Source organism: Lathamus discolor, chromosome Z (assembly GCF_037157495.1).
Source record: "Lathamus discolor isolate bLatDis1 chromosome Z, bLatDis1.hap1, whole genome shotgun sequence".
Classification (NCBI taxonomy): Eukaryota; Metazoa; Chordata; class Aves; order Psittaciformes; family Psittacidae; genus Lathamus; species Lathamus discolor.
The window spans coordinates 55,492,682-55,514,516 of record NC_088909.1 but is presented as its reverse complement, the minus strand read 5'-3'; the positions used below and the strand labels follow the sequence as shown (position 1 = coordinate 55,514,516).

The 21,835-nt window shown below is 37.2% G+C and overlaps 1 protein-coding gene across 1 annotated transcript; it reads right to left on the bottom strand.

The window, feature by feature from the left end:
• Positions 1–211: 211 nt before the first annotated feature.
• SMC2 (structural maintenance of chromosomes 2) lies at positions 212–21,499 on the bottom strand. Its single transcript, XM_065661192.1, has 24 exons — positions 21,308–21,499; positions 19,816–19,965; positions 18,174–18,296; positions 17,263–17,301; positions 16,920–17,030; positions 16,699–16,743; positions 15,775–16,008; positions 14,973–15,122; positions 14,103–14,330; positions 13,100–13,259; positions 11,290–11,407; positions 10,831–10,969; positions 10,489–10,608; positions 9,960–10,164; positions 8,816–8,951; positions 7,782–7,906; positions 6,797–6,990; positions 6,337–6,480; positions 5,876–6,070; positions 5,159–5,359; positions 4,235–4,351; positions 2,775–2,935; positions 1,820–1,967; positions 212–953 (listed from the first exon to the last, which is right to left on the bottom strand). Exons 1-24 carry the CDS (start codon positions 21,473–21,475, stop codon positions 852–854), a joined length of 3,513 nt encoding a protein of 1,170 aa, XP_065517264.1. The 5' UTR covers positions 21,476–21,499; the 3' UTR covers positions 212–851.
• Positions 21,500–21,835: the final 336 nt, after the last annotated feature.

The following is a 21,835-nucleotide window of genomic DNA, read 5'->3' as shown; positions in this document are numbered from 1 at the left end:
TAGATTAGGAAGAAATTCTTCAATATGAGGGAGGTGAGGCATTGGCACAGGTTGCCCAGAGAAGCTGTGGCTGCCCCATCCCTGGCAGTGTTCAAAGACAGGACTTGTGAGCAAACTTCTCTAGTGGAACCTGTCCTTGCCTGTATCTTGATCTTTAAGGTCCCATCCAACCCAAGCCCCAGTATATGTAACTATATTCCACATACAAATCTGGAAGATGAAGCCATCAGTAAAAACTTTATTTAGGAAATATTTAGGAATGTAACATAGCCGCATTATTGCGGATACAGATGTATCCCCCACCCCCAAATCTACGTTTCTAAATGACAGAAGAAACAAGCCTGCAGGGAGCACAAATGTAAACTTAATGGGTCTTGGCTACCAACTGGCTGAAGCAGCATCAGGCAAGACCAACACTGTCAGACCCACATAAGTCAAATCAGGTTTTCCTCATTCCATTCAAAACTTTCCGTTGCTCCTAGTAAGCTTACATGACTACTTACTGTTCACGGCATGCCTGCAATGAAAGTAACTGTTCAATGCATATTACTGGCATGACTACAATTACAGGGCACACCAAGAGCAATAAATGTGGCCAGTCTAACTAACACTACAAGCAGCAGAATCCTGTAGATTTAATTCTTAATGAGTTTCTTTAATCGTTAATAGAATATTAAAAAAAAACTGGCAGAATTTCTTCATGGTCTAGTTACAGACTATGTGCAGAGAACACTTGGGAAGTTATGACTGATCTTAAAAGACCAGTGGAATTCTCTTGTTCTGCCCACTCCCACTTGTGCTATTTACTTCTCCGGATCTTCTTGAACTCAGTGCAGGCGTTTATTCTGGAACTATGTATGTCTTGAAATGGTGGATACACCATCCACAAACTTGGTCTTGAAGAGGACGTTTGCATTGCTAAACATTCCATCCTTCAAGGATACCACAATAAACTAAAAGAAATGAGAAAGCTTAAGGTAAATGCTGCCATCCAAATAAAGACTTTACAGAGCAATGGAAAAGGCTTCAAAATGAGGATTCCCTTTACCGCCAAGACATTAGCCAAATGAAGTAATTCTTAAATAAATTTTAACTGGCAGCAGAATGTGCTGCACCGGTTTACATAAGCCCACAGGACAAGCATTTTCTGCTGCTAATACTGTACCACTCTGTCCTTACTCCCTGGCTTACAGGCCCCAATACAGAACATCTGCTCATGGCAATGGTGCATCCATCACTGAAAAAAAACCCTTGCCACAAATTTTGCAAGAATGCAGGATCTTCCATTCACAGCCTAAAGAGTCTGATAACAAACATTTCCCCTCCAACCCTTAATTTGGAAAGCTCATACCACCAAAATAGAGATGTCACTTGAAATAGTATGTTTCTTCCATTCTACAGATTTTTTTCATGCACAGGCTGCATCATACAGAGATTCCACTAGTGCCTGGCTTGTTTCAACAAGGTCAAAAATGAAGTATTTACAAAGCTCAGGTTAAAGAATACTAGGTTAAAAATCACCTGAGGATATGGGTAATGCCTGAAATTGATCATATCACAGATACTCTTCCCTGTTGCTACCTCATATTTAGCCATTGCAGCAATGGCTTACATCAAAACATAATGCTTTGAAGTTTCACAGGTGCCATATCATCAGTTCAGCTTCCGGTTGAAACAACTTATGCGTACATCTCTGGAATAAAATACTGAGAGTATTTTATTCTCATGCCACTGAAGAGCTGAGACTCTTTAGTGGCAGACTGCCTCTAAAAATAATAAAATGCATAAATAGATGATCACAATAGTTTCAAGATCATACCTGTGACTGTCTGAAATGAGTATAAAGCATCTGCCCAATATTTTGGGTATGAGAGAGATCAAGGGCTGCATCCACTTCATCTAAGATGTAGATCGGGGCAGGGTTGAAGAGAAGCATAGATAATATCAAGGACAAGGCCACCAATGATCTAATATAGAGAACAAGAAAGTTGTGAAAGTTACGTTTTACCCTCTTGTTTGAGAGGATTTGGCTTAGGAGAACAATTGTTTGGTAGTAACAAAATGCTCTCGCAAAGGTGGATTCACGCAATGAGTTCTGAAGAAACAGAAGTGCAGCTTCTTCCACAACTTCTGACTTGTGAATATGTAAACCCGTCTGCAGAACTAGCAAATATTACTTACTGTCTTACGGGAAGATCAGGTCCTGCTGTTGCTTTACCTATTTTCAATTCTGAGTTTTGCAGTGCTATTTTTCAATGTACAGTTCTTGAAGCATTCTGTCCTTGATAAAGTTCTGTATCTGTCTCACCTCTTCCTAAATTCTGTTTCTGTAATTCTGTTACTTAGAAAGAAGCACACAGAGCTACTGTGTCACTGTGACACTACTTTTGACACTAGGGCAGAGTTTATTTATATAGGTATTTTAGATTACAGCTCAAGTGCTGCAGTATTTAATTCAACACTACTTCAGTAGTACTTGGGATCAACTGCCGTTTTCTCACCACTCAATTCATTTTTCTGTTACTTCTCCATGGAATAAAATCTTGTTATACGCCAAGTAACGCACTGTCTTAAGTCAAAATTCATCTTTGAGCTGAACTGAATTAATAATGTTTTCAATATTAAGTCAGGTTGGAAGAAGACAAGAGTCCCTGACTTGAGCAGGGAAAAAGATTCACTTCTTGGATTTCTGAACTATAATTAGCTAGATATATGAACTATATATATACTGCAATGGAAAATAAGCAAACAAAACCCCCGCAAAGTTCACCAACCTTTGTCCTCCACTAAGTTCTGTTAAGTTTTCCTTCCAGGTATTTCCTAAAGCAACTCTGACTTCCAGGCCATCCAAGACATTCTGGGTTTTGGTGGGTATTAGCTTAGCTTTGGCTCCCGGTAGAAGCAATGAGAAAATTGAACTAAAGTCTTTATTCACCTAGAAGTCAGACAAGAAAAGGTGTATCTACATGGTTTGAATCAAGAGCACAAACAGCTAAGAAACTTAGTGGTAAGCTGCACTATGCTCTAGTCATTTTGCCCAATTTGACCGAATGACTTCTTATGTCTTGAAGATTAGTAAATTCAGTGAGAAAATATATTAGCATATGGAATCTTTGATTTTCTCTGTCCTGAAAAGAGAAGCAACACTGAAGGATCAATACAGAACACCTTACACTAAGCATTTTAGAAGGAACGAATGAAAGAAATACTGGAAGGCTTTATGTTATCAGACAGGGAAATGGTGATGCCCTACCTCAGCTTTATTAGTTGATAAATTATGATTTCTTTCTCCCAACTAAAGGACTAATAAAAATATAAACACCTTGTAAGAGGCCTACACTGGCATCCTTCCCGCTCCCTTCCTTCCCAGAATTACTTAAGCAATGCCCAGGTACTGGATAGGATGCAATTTTGTCAACATAGATTAAGATTTCCTAAACCAAGGGACGTATCTGAGAACACACTCAACCATCCATGATGCTGTTAAATACAATTCACCAGTTTTTTGCCAAACATGATTTTGCAATGAAAAGGTACCATTTTTTCAGCGATACCTTCTTATATGGGCAATTTAATTAACAATTAAAACCGGTAATTTGTTTGTGAGCAATTTAGTCTGATATAGTTGATCTTCTCAAAGGCCAAAAAGTGGAACTTTTCCTGGTACAGCAGAAACGAATGTGTCAGGAACTTTCCATGTAGAAAGTGAAAATTTTACACTTCCATTATAGTTCATGATAGAGAAAACTAGTAAGAAGGCAGAGTGCTTAGATAACAGAAACATAATTCAGGTGTTGCTCTACCAGCATTATCTATCCTATCACTGACGGGAACAGGGGCTACACTGAAACAGATTTTTACTCTGGTCAAACACTGATTTATGCAAAAAAATAAAATAAAATAGGTTGTATCACTGTTTTGTCCAGCTTCCGTGTGAAAGAATTATTTCAGCATGGCAGTTGCCTTTCTTAAAATTTTTGTAGGCCCTAATAGGGAACGGTAGTTTTGTAGGTTTAACTGTATCTTTACAATTATCAGAGGATTGATGTGTTATCCTAAATGAGATGGACCAGGGGAAATTAAATGGTTGCTTTGTAATTTAAATAATAGGAAAGGGAGATTACCTCTGAAAAGAGAATTTTCTTTTTTTTTTCCCCCTTTTGAGATATGAGCAACACTGATCTAGAGATAAATCTGATCCTCTGCTAAACTGAGAAGATCTGAAGTGTCATACCTTTTCCCACGCCATATGTAAAGTTTTAATTTTCCTCTGGTCAAGTTCTGCAATAGCTGACAGAATTTTTATCTTGTCATTCTCCACAATTCTTTTTTTCCTCAATAATTCATTGTACTGGTGCAAAGAGAAGAAAAGATTGATTTCAATGAACTTTGTGCTCAAGTATGTTTCACTGTTTATCAGTTTTGCAACTATGAAATAGCCATTAGCCACAAGATTTGAAATTCAAAGCATTCATTTAGCTGTATTCAGGATTTAAGTTTTAGGGTAATATTTGCAAATTAAAACATCAGAATTTTCAACAATTGGCAATGGGGAAACCCAACATTATTTTGAAAGTTGCACTTCCTTTTCAAGTTAATCATGTGTCATTTGCTTTTCCATCGAAGAAGGGATGTTTCTGGAGGCTGATGGGAAGAACAGGCCAATAATCATGAAACAGTATCCGGAAAGTTCAAGCATCAGTCAGTGGACTATTTTTGAGACAGTACTGGAATAGCCTCAAGATAGATAAAGTCAAGGCAACCTCAGACCACCTTCAAGCTATCATGCTTGAAGATGAACATTTATTTTGATCTGCAATGTTTAATAAAGTATATAATTCTCAGATACTACAATGGATACCACAAACCTTGCCTAATGTTTCTGCTGCCAACTTAGGGTGGACTGGGGTAGGGAGAAATTAAATTACTCTCTTTACCATCCAAAGTCACGGTTATGCATAACCTAGAAAACTAGTGCACAGGTGAAGAGTTCAAAAGTTTAAGATCAGTATAAAAGATATAACAAGAGGTTTCTTGCTATCTCATAATTTTCTTATGTATTCAGAAATGGAGCATATTAAGATACAAAGCTAGGTTATAGGTAATACCATATGCCCAACCTGCCCCATCTTTATAGTTTAAAGCACAGAATGCTTACCTTCTCTTCTGTATCAGAAAGCACAGACATAGCTCTGATGTTCACATTCCTTCCCAATTTCTGTTTTGTCTCCTGCATTTTCTGCAGGTTCTGACGTGCTTCCTTAGGGTCGTTTTCTTTGAAATCATAGGCTGTTTTTGGCTGACCAAAAAGATGTTTCTCTGAAGCTATCCACTTATGCTCTTTCAGCATTCTGGTCACCTGTAAGCAAGAAGATATGTTGACATTTTGTGGGTTTGGGGTGGTTTTTTTCCCTTATCAAATGTGAATAACTTAAAAAAAAAAGAAAAAAAACCAACATCCTGAAATCACAACATTAATTATTCTATGCCAATAAGGCACAGGTGTTTAGCTTTATAATGCTTTGTATGATTTCCCAGACTGTAGATGATGCAAGGTTTTAAGGGAGCTTTCACATCATGATTACTTGGAACATGTTTTTCTCTATATGTACTAAGCCACTGTCACTAAATCTTTGGGTTAGCTTCTTTAATTAGTTACTTAATTTGTCAGTCAGAATGGTTTTCTCATTGACCACCATTACACTGTAATCTACTCTCTATCAGTCCATATTGATAAGCTTTGTTACAGTTTCCAGCCCTCTTCCCGGGATAAAACTTTTCACAATGAGCTGCGCAAGAACAAAAATTAAGAAAAAAAGGCTATTTCCTTTGCACAGCTTCACAAGATGCATGTAAAAGTACAGTTCTGAAATACCGTGGCAGCAGCATCAGCAGCCCCCTGTTGATGTTTCTTGATGCTGTGTTCTAATTCTTTAATTTTAAGCTGTAATTCATTACTTTGTTCTCTGCATTTTACTAGCTCTGCAGATTTGGCTTTAATTTCTCTATCCTGCGACATAAGTACTTCCTTTTTCTTGCCCAGGTCCGCCTTTGATCTCTCTAGAGATTCCTGGAAAGTAAATCAAACAGCCATTTATTAGCTACTTTAAAAGGCTGCTGTTGGACAGTAGTTAGAAGAGAAGGACACAGAAAGAAGAGGGGGAAAAAGAAATAAATAAAAAATCACATGTGACAAGCCAAAAAGTAACTACCATGTCTAAACACAGAATGCTGGTGAGAAAATACAAACAACAAAATACACATTATAATTTCAGCTTTAAGGGATCTTATCTTCAGTCACATCAAAACAGATAATGAAACAGTATTCACTTTTACCTTTGTCTTCGACACCTCAGCTTCCATAGCATTAACTTGCTCCTGGTAGTGTTTGATTGCATTATCTGCAGCCTCTATCTGATTTTTATAGGAGGTATGTTCTTTTTCTAGATCTTTAAGTTCCAGAAGTAAAACTTCAAGCTCCTAGAGCGATATTTGCAAATTAAACAGAAATAATTAAGATTCAGTGCAATGCTGTAAATGCTGTAGAAGATGAACAGTGCCCCGTTCTTCTGCCAGGGGGCAATCCCAAGCAAAAACCGCACACACAAAACCAAAACACCTACAGTGAAAAACCCACAACAAAATCCAACAAAAAAAAAAAATCAGCAATTTCTATGTCAGTGACTACAGATTAATATATTAACTTTCAAAACTAAGAGTATTAAAAATTTAGGAGAATCAAATTTTCTGATTACTGCAACCTTGAGAAAAGTGCCAACAAATTTAAGTTTTTTACCTGCTGCTTTTCTCTCATTTTTTTGCCTGAATCCTCTGCCTTTTTCTTGGCATCATCTAGTTGCATCTTGGCATTTTTCAGTGCTTTTTTACTTTCTGATTCTGCATTTTTCATTTTCTTTTCCAGTAGACTGTATTTATTTTTTGCTTCCTGATGTCTCTCTTCAATTTTCTTTAATGTCTCTTCACACTCCGCTGAATCAAGAAGTACAGTACTGAGATCGGGCATCATTCTTACCTTTAAATTCAAATCCTAAACTCCAACTGAAATAAATTTGTCTTGCCTCTAACAGAAAAGAGTTCTTGCATGTTCGCTAGTTACTAAGTGAGCTATTTCAGTGGTTACTTTAAGACAGTGTGCTGTTAACAGTTATTGGTAGGGTAACAAATAGGCCAGTCATTAAAACAGGCCTAGTGTACGCCAGATCACATGATCAAGAAGTAATTAATCAGATGACTATCTAGTAAGATATCACCTCATACCCAGAATACTATATGTCTACATATGAATCACTTCTGTCCATCTTTTTTCTTTACAAGTTTACTTATTGTGCATTTGCTTCCATTTACATTTTCCTTAGCTATACAAACAATATCTCTTCCCAATGTTTTCTTGTTATGCAAACTATCTATATGGCTAACCTTAAATAACTACAGAAACAGATAGCTTGGAAAAAACAGATTACTCAAATATGGGATTAAATCCAATTTAAAACTTCTCTGTATAGCCATTTTCCTTTTTATTATAACATATTTAAAACACTTGAGAATATAACCTTTACTACAAGAGAATGGCCAACCTTATGTGAATCACCTCTGCACAAGTCTATTCTATGTATTTGTTAAATATTCCAAAATATGAAGATAGTATTTTCAAAGTGAAAAATATCTTTTTCTTAGGCAAAGATTCTGCTACTCAAACAGCCAGATCCACCCCAGTATCAGCAATCAGTTTTCAGTTAAAAGATTCAGAACATATTCATCACCAATAGTTTTCTTCAGGGCAAGCAGCTCTTCCTCATGTTTATGATAAGCACTTTGCTGAAGCTTCATTTTCAACAGCTCTGCTTGCTCACAGTTCATCTCCCACTGTTGCTTCAGCTGTTGGTACCTTTGAAGACAGTAATGATACACACTGCTATAATGAAGGGTACCAAGCATTTCCATTTCAAAGATGAAATAAGGATATACAGAAATAAGTAAATACCTATATTTCCATTCTAATGTGAAATACAGTGATGACTGTATGACCAATAAGCTTAAATGCATGAAAATGGTATAGCTGCTTTAATAGTAATGGTAAAATTTGTAGGTAAGTTATTATATATGTAGCTCCTGGTTATATAGCCCTGATAAGATATACTAAAAGCAAACAAATGCAACACATGGAATTTGGCAACAGTTCAGGGGTCATGTTTTTCAAAGCAGCAGCATGACAGATGCAAAGCTGAAGCAGTAAGGTAAAAAAAAAAAAAAATCTAAAAGGACAAAATATGACCTCTTGGTCATATTGCTGGAAGCCTATTTGCTGGAACTCATACCAATCTGAAAAATAAATCCAGCTGGTAGATAACATACTACGCAACATTACCTCCTTGCGGGATTTTTACTCAGATATTCCCCTTTATTATCTATTTCCTTGGGAGAAGAATAAGAGCTATCACAAACTGAAATTCTGTATGGGTGTTACAAGATACGGCTAGAACAGATCCATTATTCAGCAGCCTTCATGAAACACTGGAAAACCTTGATGTGATTTCAAGTAGACATCATTGTACACCTTTTTTCCCCTCCCTGTACTACCCAAAACAAAATTTTCTTGCATGTGCTATTTAAAAACTAGATTTGCTTGCTTACAAATTATATTAGGAGAAGAGGTGAACGAGAGGTAGGAGAGAGGAAGGGAATTATTTTCTGCACATTGTACTCTCAATAGGCCCTATGCCCTCCAAAAATACTTCTTTATATTATACTTATTCGGCCACATAAGAGAAAAGATATTTCATAGGGAAAACCATACTTCTCAGCGACGTTCTTCAAACGTTCCAGCTCAGCCTCTACAGAGTGAAGTTCAGATTTCTTCTTTTCAAGTTCTGTTTCAACAGCTTTTATTTCTTGAAGCTCAGCCAACACTGATGCAGCCTGTGAGCTTGCACCTGTGTGGTGGAAAAAAAAAAAAGCAAAGTCAAGCTAATAGGAATTAAAACTAATGGATTCCACACTGGAAATAGCAAATTTTAAACATTAGTAATTATGCAGGTTGACAATTTGTTTTAATTACAAAACAGAAAGGCAGCTAGGCTGAAGTTACAGTAGCTCTCAGTGGAGAAGACTACCTGTTAAGAGAATTGAGTTCTGCATACTCAGTACTACATATGCATTTCTTGTGAAATCGACTAGCTTTTCAAAATTACCTCAAATTATTAATTACGTGTAAAGTAATTACTTTTAATTCAAAAGTACCTGAATTACTTTTAAAAGTGCTTGAATTCAAAGCAACTTTCCAAGAAAATCATATAGCCAAATAAGACTTAAGTTTTTAAAACCTAAAGTATTTTACGCAAATAGTTACAGAATCACAGAATCCCAAGGGTTGGAAGGGACCTCAAAAGATTATCTAGTCCAACCCCCCCACAAGAGCAGGGTAACCTACAGTACATCACACAGGAACTTGTCCAGGCGGGCCTTGAGTATCTCCAGTGTAGGAGACTCCACAACCCCCCTGGGCAACCTGTTCCAGTGCTCTGTCACTCTTACAGTAAAGAAGTTCTTCCTGATGTTAACGTGGAACTTCCTATGCTCCAGTTTACACCCATTGCCCCTTGTCCTATCACTGGATATCACTGAAAAAAGCCTAGCTCCATCATCCTGACACCTACCCTTTACATATTTGTAAACATTGATGAGGTCACCCCTCAGTCTCCTCTTCTCCAAGCTAAAGAGACCCAGCTCCCTCAGCCTCTCCTCATAGTTCACCATTATGTTTTTCTTAGTCTAACATTATTTGAGCTCAAGACTTAACAAATCTTTGCTCAAACACATCATATTATCAGCAGTATACACCTAAACAAAAAGATTACTGTTCATTTTTATAAAAAGCATGCAGAGCAGTAAACAAATCAACAGACACACAGTATTATTATATGAATAAAACCAGTAATTGCCTCCATGCAGAGTGCCCTGGGGGTCAAATATATCTCCATCAAGTGTAACAGTTCTTGTTATTATCCTTTTATCAAAGGTAACTTTCTTAGCACTATCCATGTCATTACAGATCAGTGTTGTTCCAAAGACATATTCCATTGCTTTCTGCAGTTCAGACTCATATTGAATTAGAGAAAGGGGTAAATCCAAGTTATCACAACCAACCTAGAAAATCAGATGAAATACAATTAGTATGCCTTAAGTTATGAGAATTTTCAGATTTGTCTTTTCTTATTAAAAAAAAAAAAAAAAAAACACTTTCTAAAAACATCATTACATTTTAAACCGATCTTTTTAAAGTGGAATAATTGATATCCATTTAACCATCACATAGCTGAAAGGACACAAAGGAAAAGAAATAAAGATACCCCCAAGCCCTATAGAAATCCTTATTATTATAACCATTGAGAAGCCCATGTTTTTAGCAAAGAAACAAAATCAAAAATCTACACAAGCAAAATAATGTAAACAGTGTATTTATTTACATACCAAGGTTTCGGCCAACTTGATCTTCTCTTTACTGACACACCTGGCCAAAATTTTGTTTAGGGGAATGATGGTGTACCGGTGCTTTAGGTCACCCTTATTCAAAAGCTTTTTGCCAGTAACCTCAGAAAGAAGAGTTACAAATAACTGAATACATAACTGATTTTGTAAAGACAATAGGGCATTGCAAGGTGAACATATAGTTGCCATTAACTATGCATGACACCCTTGACCCAATTTAAACACATACATGGGTCCAAACCACCTCTTAAGCATTCAGTAAGAACCCTGAATCACACAACCTCATCTCAAAATTCAAGTTCTGTATTAAAGTAGTAAACATACCTCTGTGTCCACAATAATATTATAGAGTTTCCCACCAGCCACTGCTTCTAGGGCTTTTGCTTTGGACCGATCTTCCACTGTGATAGAAGAGACAACTAGGCCTTTCACACAGTTGGGATTCCAATTTTTTTCTGGATCTCTTAAAATAAATTTAAATTACGATAATTACATGTTTGTTTCTCTTCCACACATAGTACAAAAATTTATATTTAAAAACTCATACTGCTTATTATACTGGTATAAGAAATTCTAAATGCCATGAGTAAAACACCCACAGAAAATGATTAAATTAAATACTTCAGGGTAAGAGACTTCCCAATAAAGAGTCAGTTACAGAGTCATTAAAAGGAAAGCAAGAGCTAATCAATTGATGGAATTATCCTGTAAGTCTCATAAGCCACACTTAAATTCCCCCAAAAGCACTTTCAAATGTCTTTGAGGTTTACACTGAGATCTTACCTGTATTCAAACCGTAGAAGAGGAAACTTTGCCATGAAGCCTTCATGTAACTCTTTCAGACGGCTGATGTCATTAGTCAATGTCTTCTTTTTTGCTAAAAACGCTGCTTCTTTCTCTTCTAAAGAGTAGAACACAAGCAGTAGACAAACATCCAGAGCACAGAAATCTATTAGCTTAAAAAATGGTATGCTACACTGTTTATCTGCATATGTTGAGAATACTTAATTGAAAGACTTTCTAAAATTCTTCATAAATTTCCGTTTAGACAAATTAATCTCACAATACTGAAAATTGAAAGAGAGGTTAGAAGTCTGATGTGCTTCTCTGAATGTCATTCTGGATTATCCATTTACAGTTTCAAGTAGCTTCTGCCACACATTTACCTGGAATAAGAAATGAACTATAAGAAGTGTTTTAGCTAGGAAAACCAAGGAAAGAATGGGAAGGTTGGTCACTCTTTCCATCTAAATTTTAGATGGAATTTAAATTCTCCATCAAACTTTAAGACATTTGGTCTAAAGTTTATAAAACTGAATTATTTTGAACTGTTTTCTTTGAAAGGCAAGAGCTTGCACAACTTTGACTAGAGAAATTTCTTTCTGCATCAAAGAAGCATACTTGGTTTTTCAGTTCCTTCTTGCGTTGGGTCTGGAGGGGTTGGAATTAACTTCCCCCATAGCAGCTCTCATGGTGCTGTGCATTTCTAGTAAAAAGGTGTTAATAACACACCAGTGTTTCAGCAACTGCTGAGCAGTGAATTGCACTGCATCAAGGTTGTCCCTCCAAAACTTCTTCCAAAGGCCAATAGGCTGGGGTGTGGGCAAAGTGTGGGAGCTGACAGAGCTAGGACAGATGACCGAAGTGATATTCCATACCATATGGTATTACCCTCAGCAACAACAGCCAAGAGAAATGAGAAGGGGAGAAAGCACACCTTACTAAGGCATTTGTCTTCAAGACCAGCCACTACACTGGGAGAGAGAAGCAAGACCATGTTGAGAGCAGCAATTCTGCAGACACCAAAGTCAGTGTGGAAGGAGTGCCAGGAGGTGCTCCAGGTACCAGAGCAGAGATTCCCCTGCAGCCTGTGGTGCAGACCACGGTGGGGCAGGCCGTCCCCCCTGTAGCTCTTGGAGGTCTATGTGGAGCATATATCCATCTGCAGCCTGTGCAGAACCCCATGCTGGAGCAGGGGATGCCTAAAGGAGGCTGTGACCCCATGGGCAGCCCATGGGTGCAGGCTCTTTACAGGACCTGTGGGGGACCTATGCTGGAGCAGTCTGTTTCTTGAAGGACTGCACACCGTGGGAGGGACTCGTGCTGGAACAGTTCATGGGAGACTGTCACCCATGGGACAGACCCCACACTGGAACAGGGAAAGAATATGAGGAGAAAGAAGCAGAAAAGATGTCTGCTGAACTTATTACAACCCCATTCCCGAGCCCCTTAGGGGTAAGGAAGTAGAGGATTCAGGAGTTAAGCTGAGCCCAGGAAGAAGGGGTGGAGGGAATTGTTTTAAGGTTTGTTCCTATTTGCAGTTATCCTACTCTGATTTTTGAATGGCAATAAATTAAATTATTTTCCCCAAGTGGAGGCAGTCTTGGCTGTGACATCATTAGTGAATAATATCTCCCTGTCCTTATCTTGATCCAAGAGCCTTTAGTTTTATTTTCTCTTCCCTGTTCAGCTAAGGACAGAAGTGATAGAGAGGCTTCGGTGGGCACCGGGTGGCCAGTCAGGGTCAACCCACCACACTTTTCTATTTCTTTTCAGATTCCCCAAAAATTATACACCAGAAGTCTATACAGACCATCATAGTTCAGGTTCTTCATTTGGTTCTCTATTTTTTCTTTTGTTTTTCTGACAGCTTCAAATGCTTCTTTATCTTTCTTGTACTCTCCATCCATGTTTTTAACTTCAGATTCTTTTGTCTTTAATTCTTGTTGTGTGTACTTCAACTTCATTTGAACCTTTAAGCAGTAAGAATATAAGTAAACAGAAAATCTTCAAAGAGACTCTTGCAGGTGCAGATTTAGAACACTTGCACTAACAAGGTGCTTATATATTTTGTTGGAAATTTTCACTGGTTGCAGAAATGCCAAAAAGCAGCCTTTGCTTTTGAAAGGGCATATGCAATTTGGGAATAAAAACATCAATCTTCTATTTAGATACAATAACGTGTGCAAGCACATGAATAAAGTTTGAGAAGAAAAAAAGGTAATGTGGGACACAACTTTTCCCAAAATAATTTTTCCCTAAGTGAGATAAGTAAGGTACGCTTTCAATTTCGAAATCCACTGTGAGAACTACCTTAGCAGAGATTTTCTACCTTAAGATTAAAGTAGTGTCTGTTTCAGTCATGTGACAAGCACACAATTTAACCAAGGAAAAAACAGTTTCTTCTGAACATTCTGTTCCCAGTCTCAGGTTTTTTTTTTTCAATTCCAGTAAGTTTTACTGTAGAAATGTCTATAGTATGAATGTACATCATGGACAGAAGTCTTACTTACTTTCTATCTAATACCGTCAGTCACTTGAGTACAAGAGCCCTACTTTATGCTTCAAATGCCAGTTTCTATACTCCCTCACAGCAATGTTATAGCTTTTCCCTATTGGTGTATATCTATGCGAAGGTATTTTTCCCTTTTTATCAAAAAAGTCACCTTAATGCATATGCCACCTTGCAAAATTTCTGGCATAGATATTCTGTAAATCTCTTCACTGATCTTTCAAGAGTGTCTCATTTGTTTTCCAGATAATTTTCAGAAGAAGGAGGAAGGTTGGTCTGAAATAGGCAGAGTTTTTATTCTTACCTGTTTAGCTTCTGTTGCTGCTTGGCTCATTTCAGTTTTGCAGGTCATCATCTGCTTAGAAAGAGTACCTTCTTCCCCATCACCATTGCTGGATAAGCCAGCAGACACAGCATTAAGCTGTGCTGCAGCTAAAGCACTTGCATCTCTTTCACTTGCTTCCTGCAAAGCATCTAGTTCTTTCTTTATCTTCTTTACTTCCTCCTCCTTTGACACAAACGCTTTAAAATCCTTTGGCAAAATAAAAAGCAATAAAGGAAGAGAGAACCTGAGTCCCACTAACTCTAAATTCATGTTGTTTAGATGAGGAGCTATGAGTAGTTTCATCAACTACATTTCTATGACCCTTTGTCAGATTTTGTGATCTTAGAATTTTTTTTATGTTTCCAAGTACATTCATGTCCCACGAGTACACTGAAGATCTACAGAAAGAGACAACAGCTGCCCAAGAACTAGGCTAAATAGCTCTTTCTTCCCTATATCTAAAAAGTAGGGTATTCAGTGCTACTCCTGCATAAAAAAAATCCAACCCCATCAACTGTCAGAAATATGCAGATTTGTCCTTTAATTTTAAGAACACCACAGGCCCAGAAAGCATAATCCTTTTGAAGCTATAGGGATCTATCCTGAGCTTAACAGAAGTTCTCAATAATAAAAAATTGCTTTTTCTTTGTATATGCATCACATTTCTCTCTAATGGGAACCAATACCTAGGCCGCACAACTCAAACAATGCCCTTACTATTTGTTTCTGGTTTCCTGATGTAATTCTTGCCAATCATAGGATTTCTTATCATAATAAGCAAGATAAAACAGCTGTCCCCCTCAGTGAGTTAATTTAGTGTTTAAAGAAAATGATATACAAAGGTCTTACCTCCTCCATATTTTTTACCAGTTCTTTACGTTTAACCTCTTCACTTTTTAAGTTTTGCTTCTTGAGATTAAGGGCACTTTCTGCCTTAGTATTAACTCTCTGGATTTCTGCAAAAGCCTCTTCCAGTGAATGGAGCACACCACCAACTTCCTACAATAAGAAACAAAGGAAATTTAATTGAGCCTAAGAAACAAGTACAGTATTTGTAATATTTCATTTTCTATTTACAGCTATATGTAGAAGAGATATCTGATCAAGCAGGCAGTTAGACTCCAATGCAAACAACTCACAACATCTCTTCCCTCTGAAATCCAATCTAGTTGAAGACACTACTGAAGACCCATATCATGGGGCAATGTCCCTGGACAAAAGCTGCATTTATAGGCATATAAAGACCCTGTGGACAACCTGTATCTAACCAAGTCTACTGCCTCCAAAAGTGAGGTCAGTACTGGTCAGCACTGAACAAGAGTTTTCTACTTGAAGTGTATTACTTTTGAGATAAACAAAAAGGGAGGGGAAAAAAATCTGTCAAAATTTACCATTGACTGCAGAGTGGAAACATTAGGACACTTTCTATTCTTCAGTTATTATACATATACAGCAATTGGAAGTAAAGCATTTTGGACAAATGAAAACTTTAAATGGATGTATTTTAGATGATGGCTAAAAATGACAGTAAGTAGTGTATAATCTAGACAACCCACCAGACAATAAGAATTCAAGGGTGTATTATCTGCAAAAATATTTCCCTTCTCACAAAACTCCTTATATTCAGACACGCATGACTGTTCTCACTTACATCATCCCTTCCTTTTTTCATCTTCACTATTTCTTCATCAAGTTCTCTCTGCTTCTTTTCATTTTCAGCCATTGATTCTTGAAGCTCCTTCACAGCAGTCTCTATTTTCTTTAATACCTCAGCACAGGATACCTGTGCCTCTTCAGCCAGAGTAAACTCATAAGCTATACTGATGCGGCTTAAATTTTCTACTTTTCCTGCCAGTTTTTGATATTCTAGATAGGCTGATCGATCCTGAAAAGACACCAATTAGAAAAACCTCTAAAATTTGATGGAAAATATTAAGTAGGACTGCAACAGAAATCTTCTAAGCACTTCTACTAAAATTCTTTGTAGATAAGAAGAAAGGTTCTCTGTATAGTACATATTCAGTACTATACATTGCAGGCCTTACCTAACCCAATACTCAATTCAATTGACTGTACAACAGAAATGTCACTTGACAGCTTCTTTGTTGGTGGTGGCTTGTAGGTTTTTTTGGGTTGGTTTTATTTTTTTGGTGGTTTTCTTTGGGTTTTTTGGTTTGTGGTTTTTTGGTTTTTTTTTTTTTTTTTTTTAGAACTATTATATGCTTTTATCTTCTACTTTTATCTAGTTCTCTTGTTTTCTTCCATCTCCCTACATTCCCCTCTAGGATTTCCTTAAAGTCCCGAATGTCACATTTTCTGTGCTTGGCCAGATTTCCTTCTCTCAACAAGAAAACATGCTGTTGTTTTAGCCACCATACACCACATGGTGTCACCACTACACCACGGTTTAGTAGCCCCCATACATCACACGGTGTCACTATGACACCACGTTTTAGTAGCCACCATACACCACATGGTGTCGCCATGACACCACGTTTTAGCTACCATGGTTCAGGGTAGCCAAAAATATTTTTTGTCAGTAAAGGGCCCCACCATTCCTGTAGTTTTTCCATACCTCTCTCAGTTTATGTAAGGTTGGAGTGATAGTCTCCTCTAAGACCTGAAACACAAAACAGATCATTTATATTCTGATTTTTAAAATTCTTATGTCTAAACATGACTACTGAGTTCTGGGTGCAGGAAATAAATACTTTACAAATTAAAAAACACACTATAATAATAATTCGGTTATCTTTAGCAAACATAAAGGAAAGTATACTTTACAACATATAGTACCCTATCAATTTCTTTCAGTTTGGCTTCTTTCTTCGCTATGGTTTTCTGGACATTTAATTTCTTGCTTTCATACAAACTTGTACCAGCTGCTTCTTCAATCATGGCTAAAATCTAAAATAAAGCAAAGCAAAGCAACACAAATTTGATGTTTCTTTTGATGTTTGACAGGTTCAACTCGGAACTGAATTGAACATGTCCTATCCCTCTGCCATCTTCTTTTTGTCCTTCCTTCCCACCTCCTCCACCACCACCACCCCCGCCAATGCTTGGCATTCAAAACAAATCGCTAAAGTTTCAGACAGAAAAAAAAACCAACCAAAAAACAACCTTCCAACTTTCTTACCTCTGGTGGCTTCATATTTAGAACTTTGGTAATTTGTCCCTGGTAACAGAAAGATAAAATAAGAATGGTGTTTTTCTACTATGCAATTTTACAAACAAAACTCCTATACCTCCACTCATTTTTATATGTTATAAATTCAAAAATGTTTTTTCTTATTTTATTTTTTCATGTACAAGGATAACCTTGTTTACTGAATTACTTAGCTCTTGAAATTTTAAACACGTCACTTCTTCACACAGAAAGTTTGAAATGGCCCTTACATCTTAGGCTCATTTTCCACATTCCTGATTACATCTTAAAGGAGTAATGTGCACATTTTGTTCTAGTCTTACTGAATTGCTGATGTTGAATAACCTCTTACATCATAAACTGGATTTTTTGAAATTTAGCTCACATGCAACTAGAGAGAAGCAGAATAGGTGCAAAACTTCCTCTCTCCCCCAGGCTGGGACTGTTCCACTTGAAACTGTAGATCCTACTCTGTTTTATTTTTCCTTGCAAATACTTCAGCAATTTGTCTAGTCCCTGTGTTGATGTTTATATGGGCCTTTTCAACTGGCCAGCACTTCCTTTTGTTAATTTTAAACTTAGGGTATATCAGCTTCATTCAAAAAACTGTCTAACACCATCCAATAAGAGCAAAGAAAATCTATGTCTTTTTAGCGTTATAATAAAAGCACACTTATCTGTTAAAGAGACAAAAAGGAAATGCTTTTGAAAAAAGCTTGCTATTTTATTGCCAAACTATACTGTAATAGAAATCTTAACTATCTAAAGGACATTTCATTTTTACTTGACAAGAAGCTGCTTTTCTCTGATCAGGAAATTAAGTGTTCTACCACCATCTCTCCTGCCTCAAATTTAGTGCAACTTCTGTTCTTTTTTGGACTTTGCAAAGATGCACACAATACCTGCATAATGAGGAAGTGAGGGTTATTGATGTTGAGTCCAACAGAACAAAAAAGATCCTGCACACGAGTGCTGGTAACAGTCACACCATTGATTAGATACTTATTTCTACCTCCAATGATAACCTGGAGAGGAAAAGAAATGGAAATAACTTTAAGGATTTAAAAATTACTTGACATTATGAAAATATAAATTGTAATAAACAAAAAATCTGATAAAATACCATATATCTTTGCATACACATATACATGCATACTATGCAGAACATCGAAACAGATCTTATTGGACTGAGGAGATACTGAAAATATTGTCCTGGGTTCAGCTGTATCACTTATTTTTCTCCTTCTTAGTAGCTACTGCAGTGCTCTGTTTTTGACAATGAACAATGCTGAAGTTGCATGTATCTTCCCTCTTTTTGGACAGAAACAATAATGATGTTATGTCCAGCAGAGGACTGAATGCCTCATTTATCCCAGTGAGTACCCTGATGCAATCTTCCCACCATATAAAGCAGTGATGGATTAACGATTAAATAATTAACAAGGGAGACCTTGGTTTATATTTGCATTAGAATTTAAAACTATTCTTTGAAGAGGTAAAGACTAATGGTGGCATTTTCGGAGTCATCGGTTCTACAGGCTAACACAGAATGTTTTGTTAAATCCCCCTCTTACTTTTGTTAATGAGTGGTCAAATCCATTATAAAATAGTTCTTGAAAAAAACGTTATTGCTCCCTTTACCTCCATGCTGCCAGTTGCTTTGTTTTCTCACAGCTTCCCATGCCCCTCCTCAATGGCAGAGTATGAGACTGAAAACTCCTTGATCAGGTTAAGCGTAACTTGGCAAAAACTGAAACAATCAGCATTGTTCTCAAACTAATGTCAAAAACACAGCATTGCACTAGCTACTAAGGAGGAAAATAACTCTTACAGCTGAATCCAGGACAAATATCTAACTAAAACATAAGAAAGATATCTTATTGAGGATAACACTGACAAGAAAATTCCCAAAATCCACAAGTTGTCATTTTTTTGTTTGGTTAGTGTTTTTTCTTGATTGTTTTGTTTTTGTTTTATTGTTGTTGTTTAAATTTGGGAGACACCTTAATCAGAAAGATAAAGGCCAGGTTGGACAAGACTTTGAACAACCTGGTCTAGTGGAAAGTGTTCCCGCCCATGGCAGGGGCATCGAGACTAGGTGACCTTTAAGGTCCCTTTCAACTCAAACTATTATATGGGTCTATGATAAAGTTCCTTTGCTCCTGGAGACCAAGTTTAACACACAGTTTATATATTAAGAGGAAAATATAAAAGCAGGAGAAGAACAAAAGAGAAAACAACATGCTTCCTGAACATGATTTCATTATTATTATGTTTCTGTGAAAGTCCATAGAAAACATTACTGGTATAATACATTTAACAATATTAAACTAGTTTCCCAAGAAATTCCAATTATTTTTATTTCTTTTTTAGCTAGTACACTGGATTTACTTCTACAGTTTGTGTTACTAACTACCATGCAGAAGCACTGCCTCAATTGCAAAAACTCAGGACTTGTAATTTTTTTTTGTCCTAAAAAGGTCACTGTTGAGCATGTTAAAAACGTATGAAGGCTACTAAGCAATACAGATATTAAAGACTCACCTGCCTAGTCACGGAGATCTCATCATTGCTTTCATATCCTAGTGGACTTGCTTTCTTGTCAGAATTATCAAAGGTAATAGACACAGTTGCTTTAGTAATTCCAGCTTGCCCATTTTTATAAACTAGGTCTTGCAAGTTCGAAGCTCGCACCTAAATCCATAGAATAGATATACAGAGTTTTGAAAGAAACTTATTACACTGCTTCAGTATGTTACTGTAGGTTTTGGAGAAATGAATGAAAAAATATCAGATCTAGCTGTAATTCAAGAGTTTATGTGAGACTAGAGAGATTGATAGCATTGTAAAACCATAGGCAAAGGTTGCCAGTCTAGTTTTAGTCACCTTGCTAATTGTTTCTACATGAGATTCCTCACAAAAACTGAACAGATGTTTAATAAACCCAAACAAACCAGATGACTAGTTCAGTCACCAATACACATATACAGTATGGAATCATAGGATAGTTTGGGTTGGGTTGGAAAGGACCTTAAGATCATCTAGTTCCAGCCCCCTGCCATAGACAGGGACATCTCATACTAGACCAAGGTTCTGTCGAGCCTGGCCTTGTACACTGCCAGGGATGGAGCATTCAACACTTCTTTGGGCAACCCATTCCAGTGCCTCACCACCCCCACAGTAAAGAGCTTCTTCCTTATATCTAACCTGACCTTCCACTGTTTAAGTTTAAACCTATTAACCCTTGTCCTGTCACTACAGTCTCTGATGGAGAGTCTCTCTCCAGCACCCTTATAGGCCCCTTTCAGATACTGGAAGGCTGCTATGAGGTCTCCACGCAGCCTTCTCTTCTCCAGGCTGAACAGCCCAAAATTTCTCAGCCCATTTTTATACAGGAGGTACTCCAGCTGCCTTCCCTTATCATAATGCAGTTCACATAGAAATGAATCAGGAACTGTTCCTTGAAGGTCTGCTGGATTGTCAACAACTTGGGGTAGGTGAAGAGTGGACAGACAACACCAGAAAAGAGTAACAAAAATCACCTTGAAACATAGATTCAAACTGATGTCAGAGCACACAATTTTTCTTATGAGTAAAGCAAATATATCCTCTTTTAAACAGCAGGCATTGCACAAAACACTTTCTGATAATCAGCTGGCCAACTCTAAAGACCCAATTCAGAAGTGAAAAAGGTAACTGCAAATAAACAAGTTAGTGCATTTAGCTGTAAAAAATCTCCAGCTTAAGGCTGCTACTGGTAAAGTAGGTCTTTTTAGTCTAAAGTTCTAGGCTGCATTGTACTTTGTGCTACTCTAGTATACTGATGAAACTGCAGTTTAATCTCAATGTAAGAAGAAGCAAGATTGACTGAGACCCAGTTTTGTGTCATGAGAAATCCAAATAAACAAACCTATTGGTCTTTTATAGAAGCACCACTTCAGGTCTTCCACCTGAGATTACACAAGACAGTAATATGAAATGTTGCCGAGAGAAGAAACCTTTCTTAAATGCCCCCTCTATCTTTCTCGATCTTTACCTGTGACATGCTGCTGATTCCCAACAGGAAACAGATTGAGTCCAAGATATTGGACTTGCCACTACCATTCAAGCCAGTAATGGCATTGAAAAATGGGTCAAAGTCACAAATTTCTGTCCTCTGAGCATAGGATTTAAACCCGTCAAGAACAATTGACTTGATGTACATCTTCTCGCTGTTTCTCAAGGCCCAAAGTATTTAAAAAGTTATCTGGATTATAAAAAAAAAAAAAAAAGGAAGAAAGAAAATAAGCAAACGAAACACCTGAATGTATGAGAAAATTGGAAGAACGCACACCTTTTAGAGCAAAAATATTATGCATTTGTACTTAAAATTCCAACTACACCCCAGATCCAGAAAGCACAGAATCCCAACAAGAACCTATACTTCAACAACTTTTACGCGATGTGAGTTTACACAATGTTCAACACGACATTTGTATGGAGACTGTGGCATAACCCTGGTTTCTCACAACACCAGCCACCGAAAGAAAAGGCTCCGGCCTTTACAAGGGGAGCCTCCCTTTCC

Excerpts from the sequence above, each read along its gene's own strand:
- SMC2 (XM_065661192.1), bottom strand. The coding sequence starts at position 21,475 with ATGTACATCAAGTCAATTGTTCTTGACGGGTTTAAATCCTATGCTCAG. Across the intron at positions 13,260-14,102 it reads CAGCAACAGAAGCTAAACAG|GTTCAAATGAAGTTGAAGTA; the intron begins GTAAGAATAAAA and ends TACTGCTTAAAG. Across the intron at positions 7,907-8,815 it reads TTGAAGAACGTCGCTGAGAA|GTACCAACAGCTGAAGCAAC; the intron begins GTATGGTTTTCC and ends CTGTCTTCAAAG.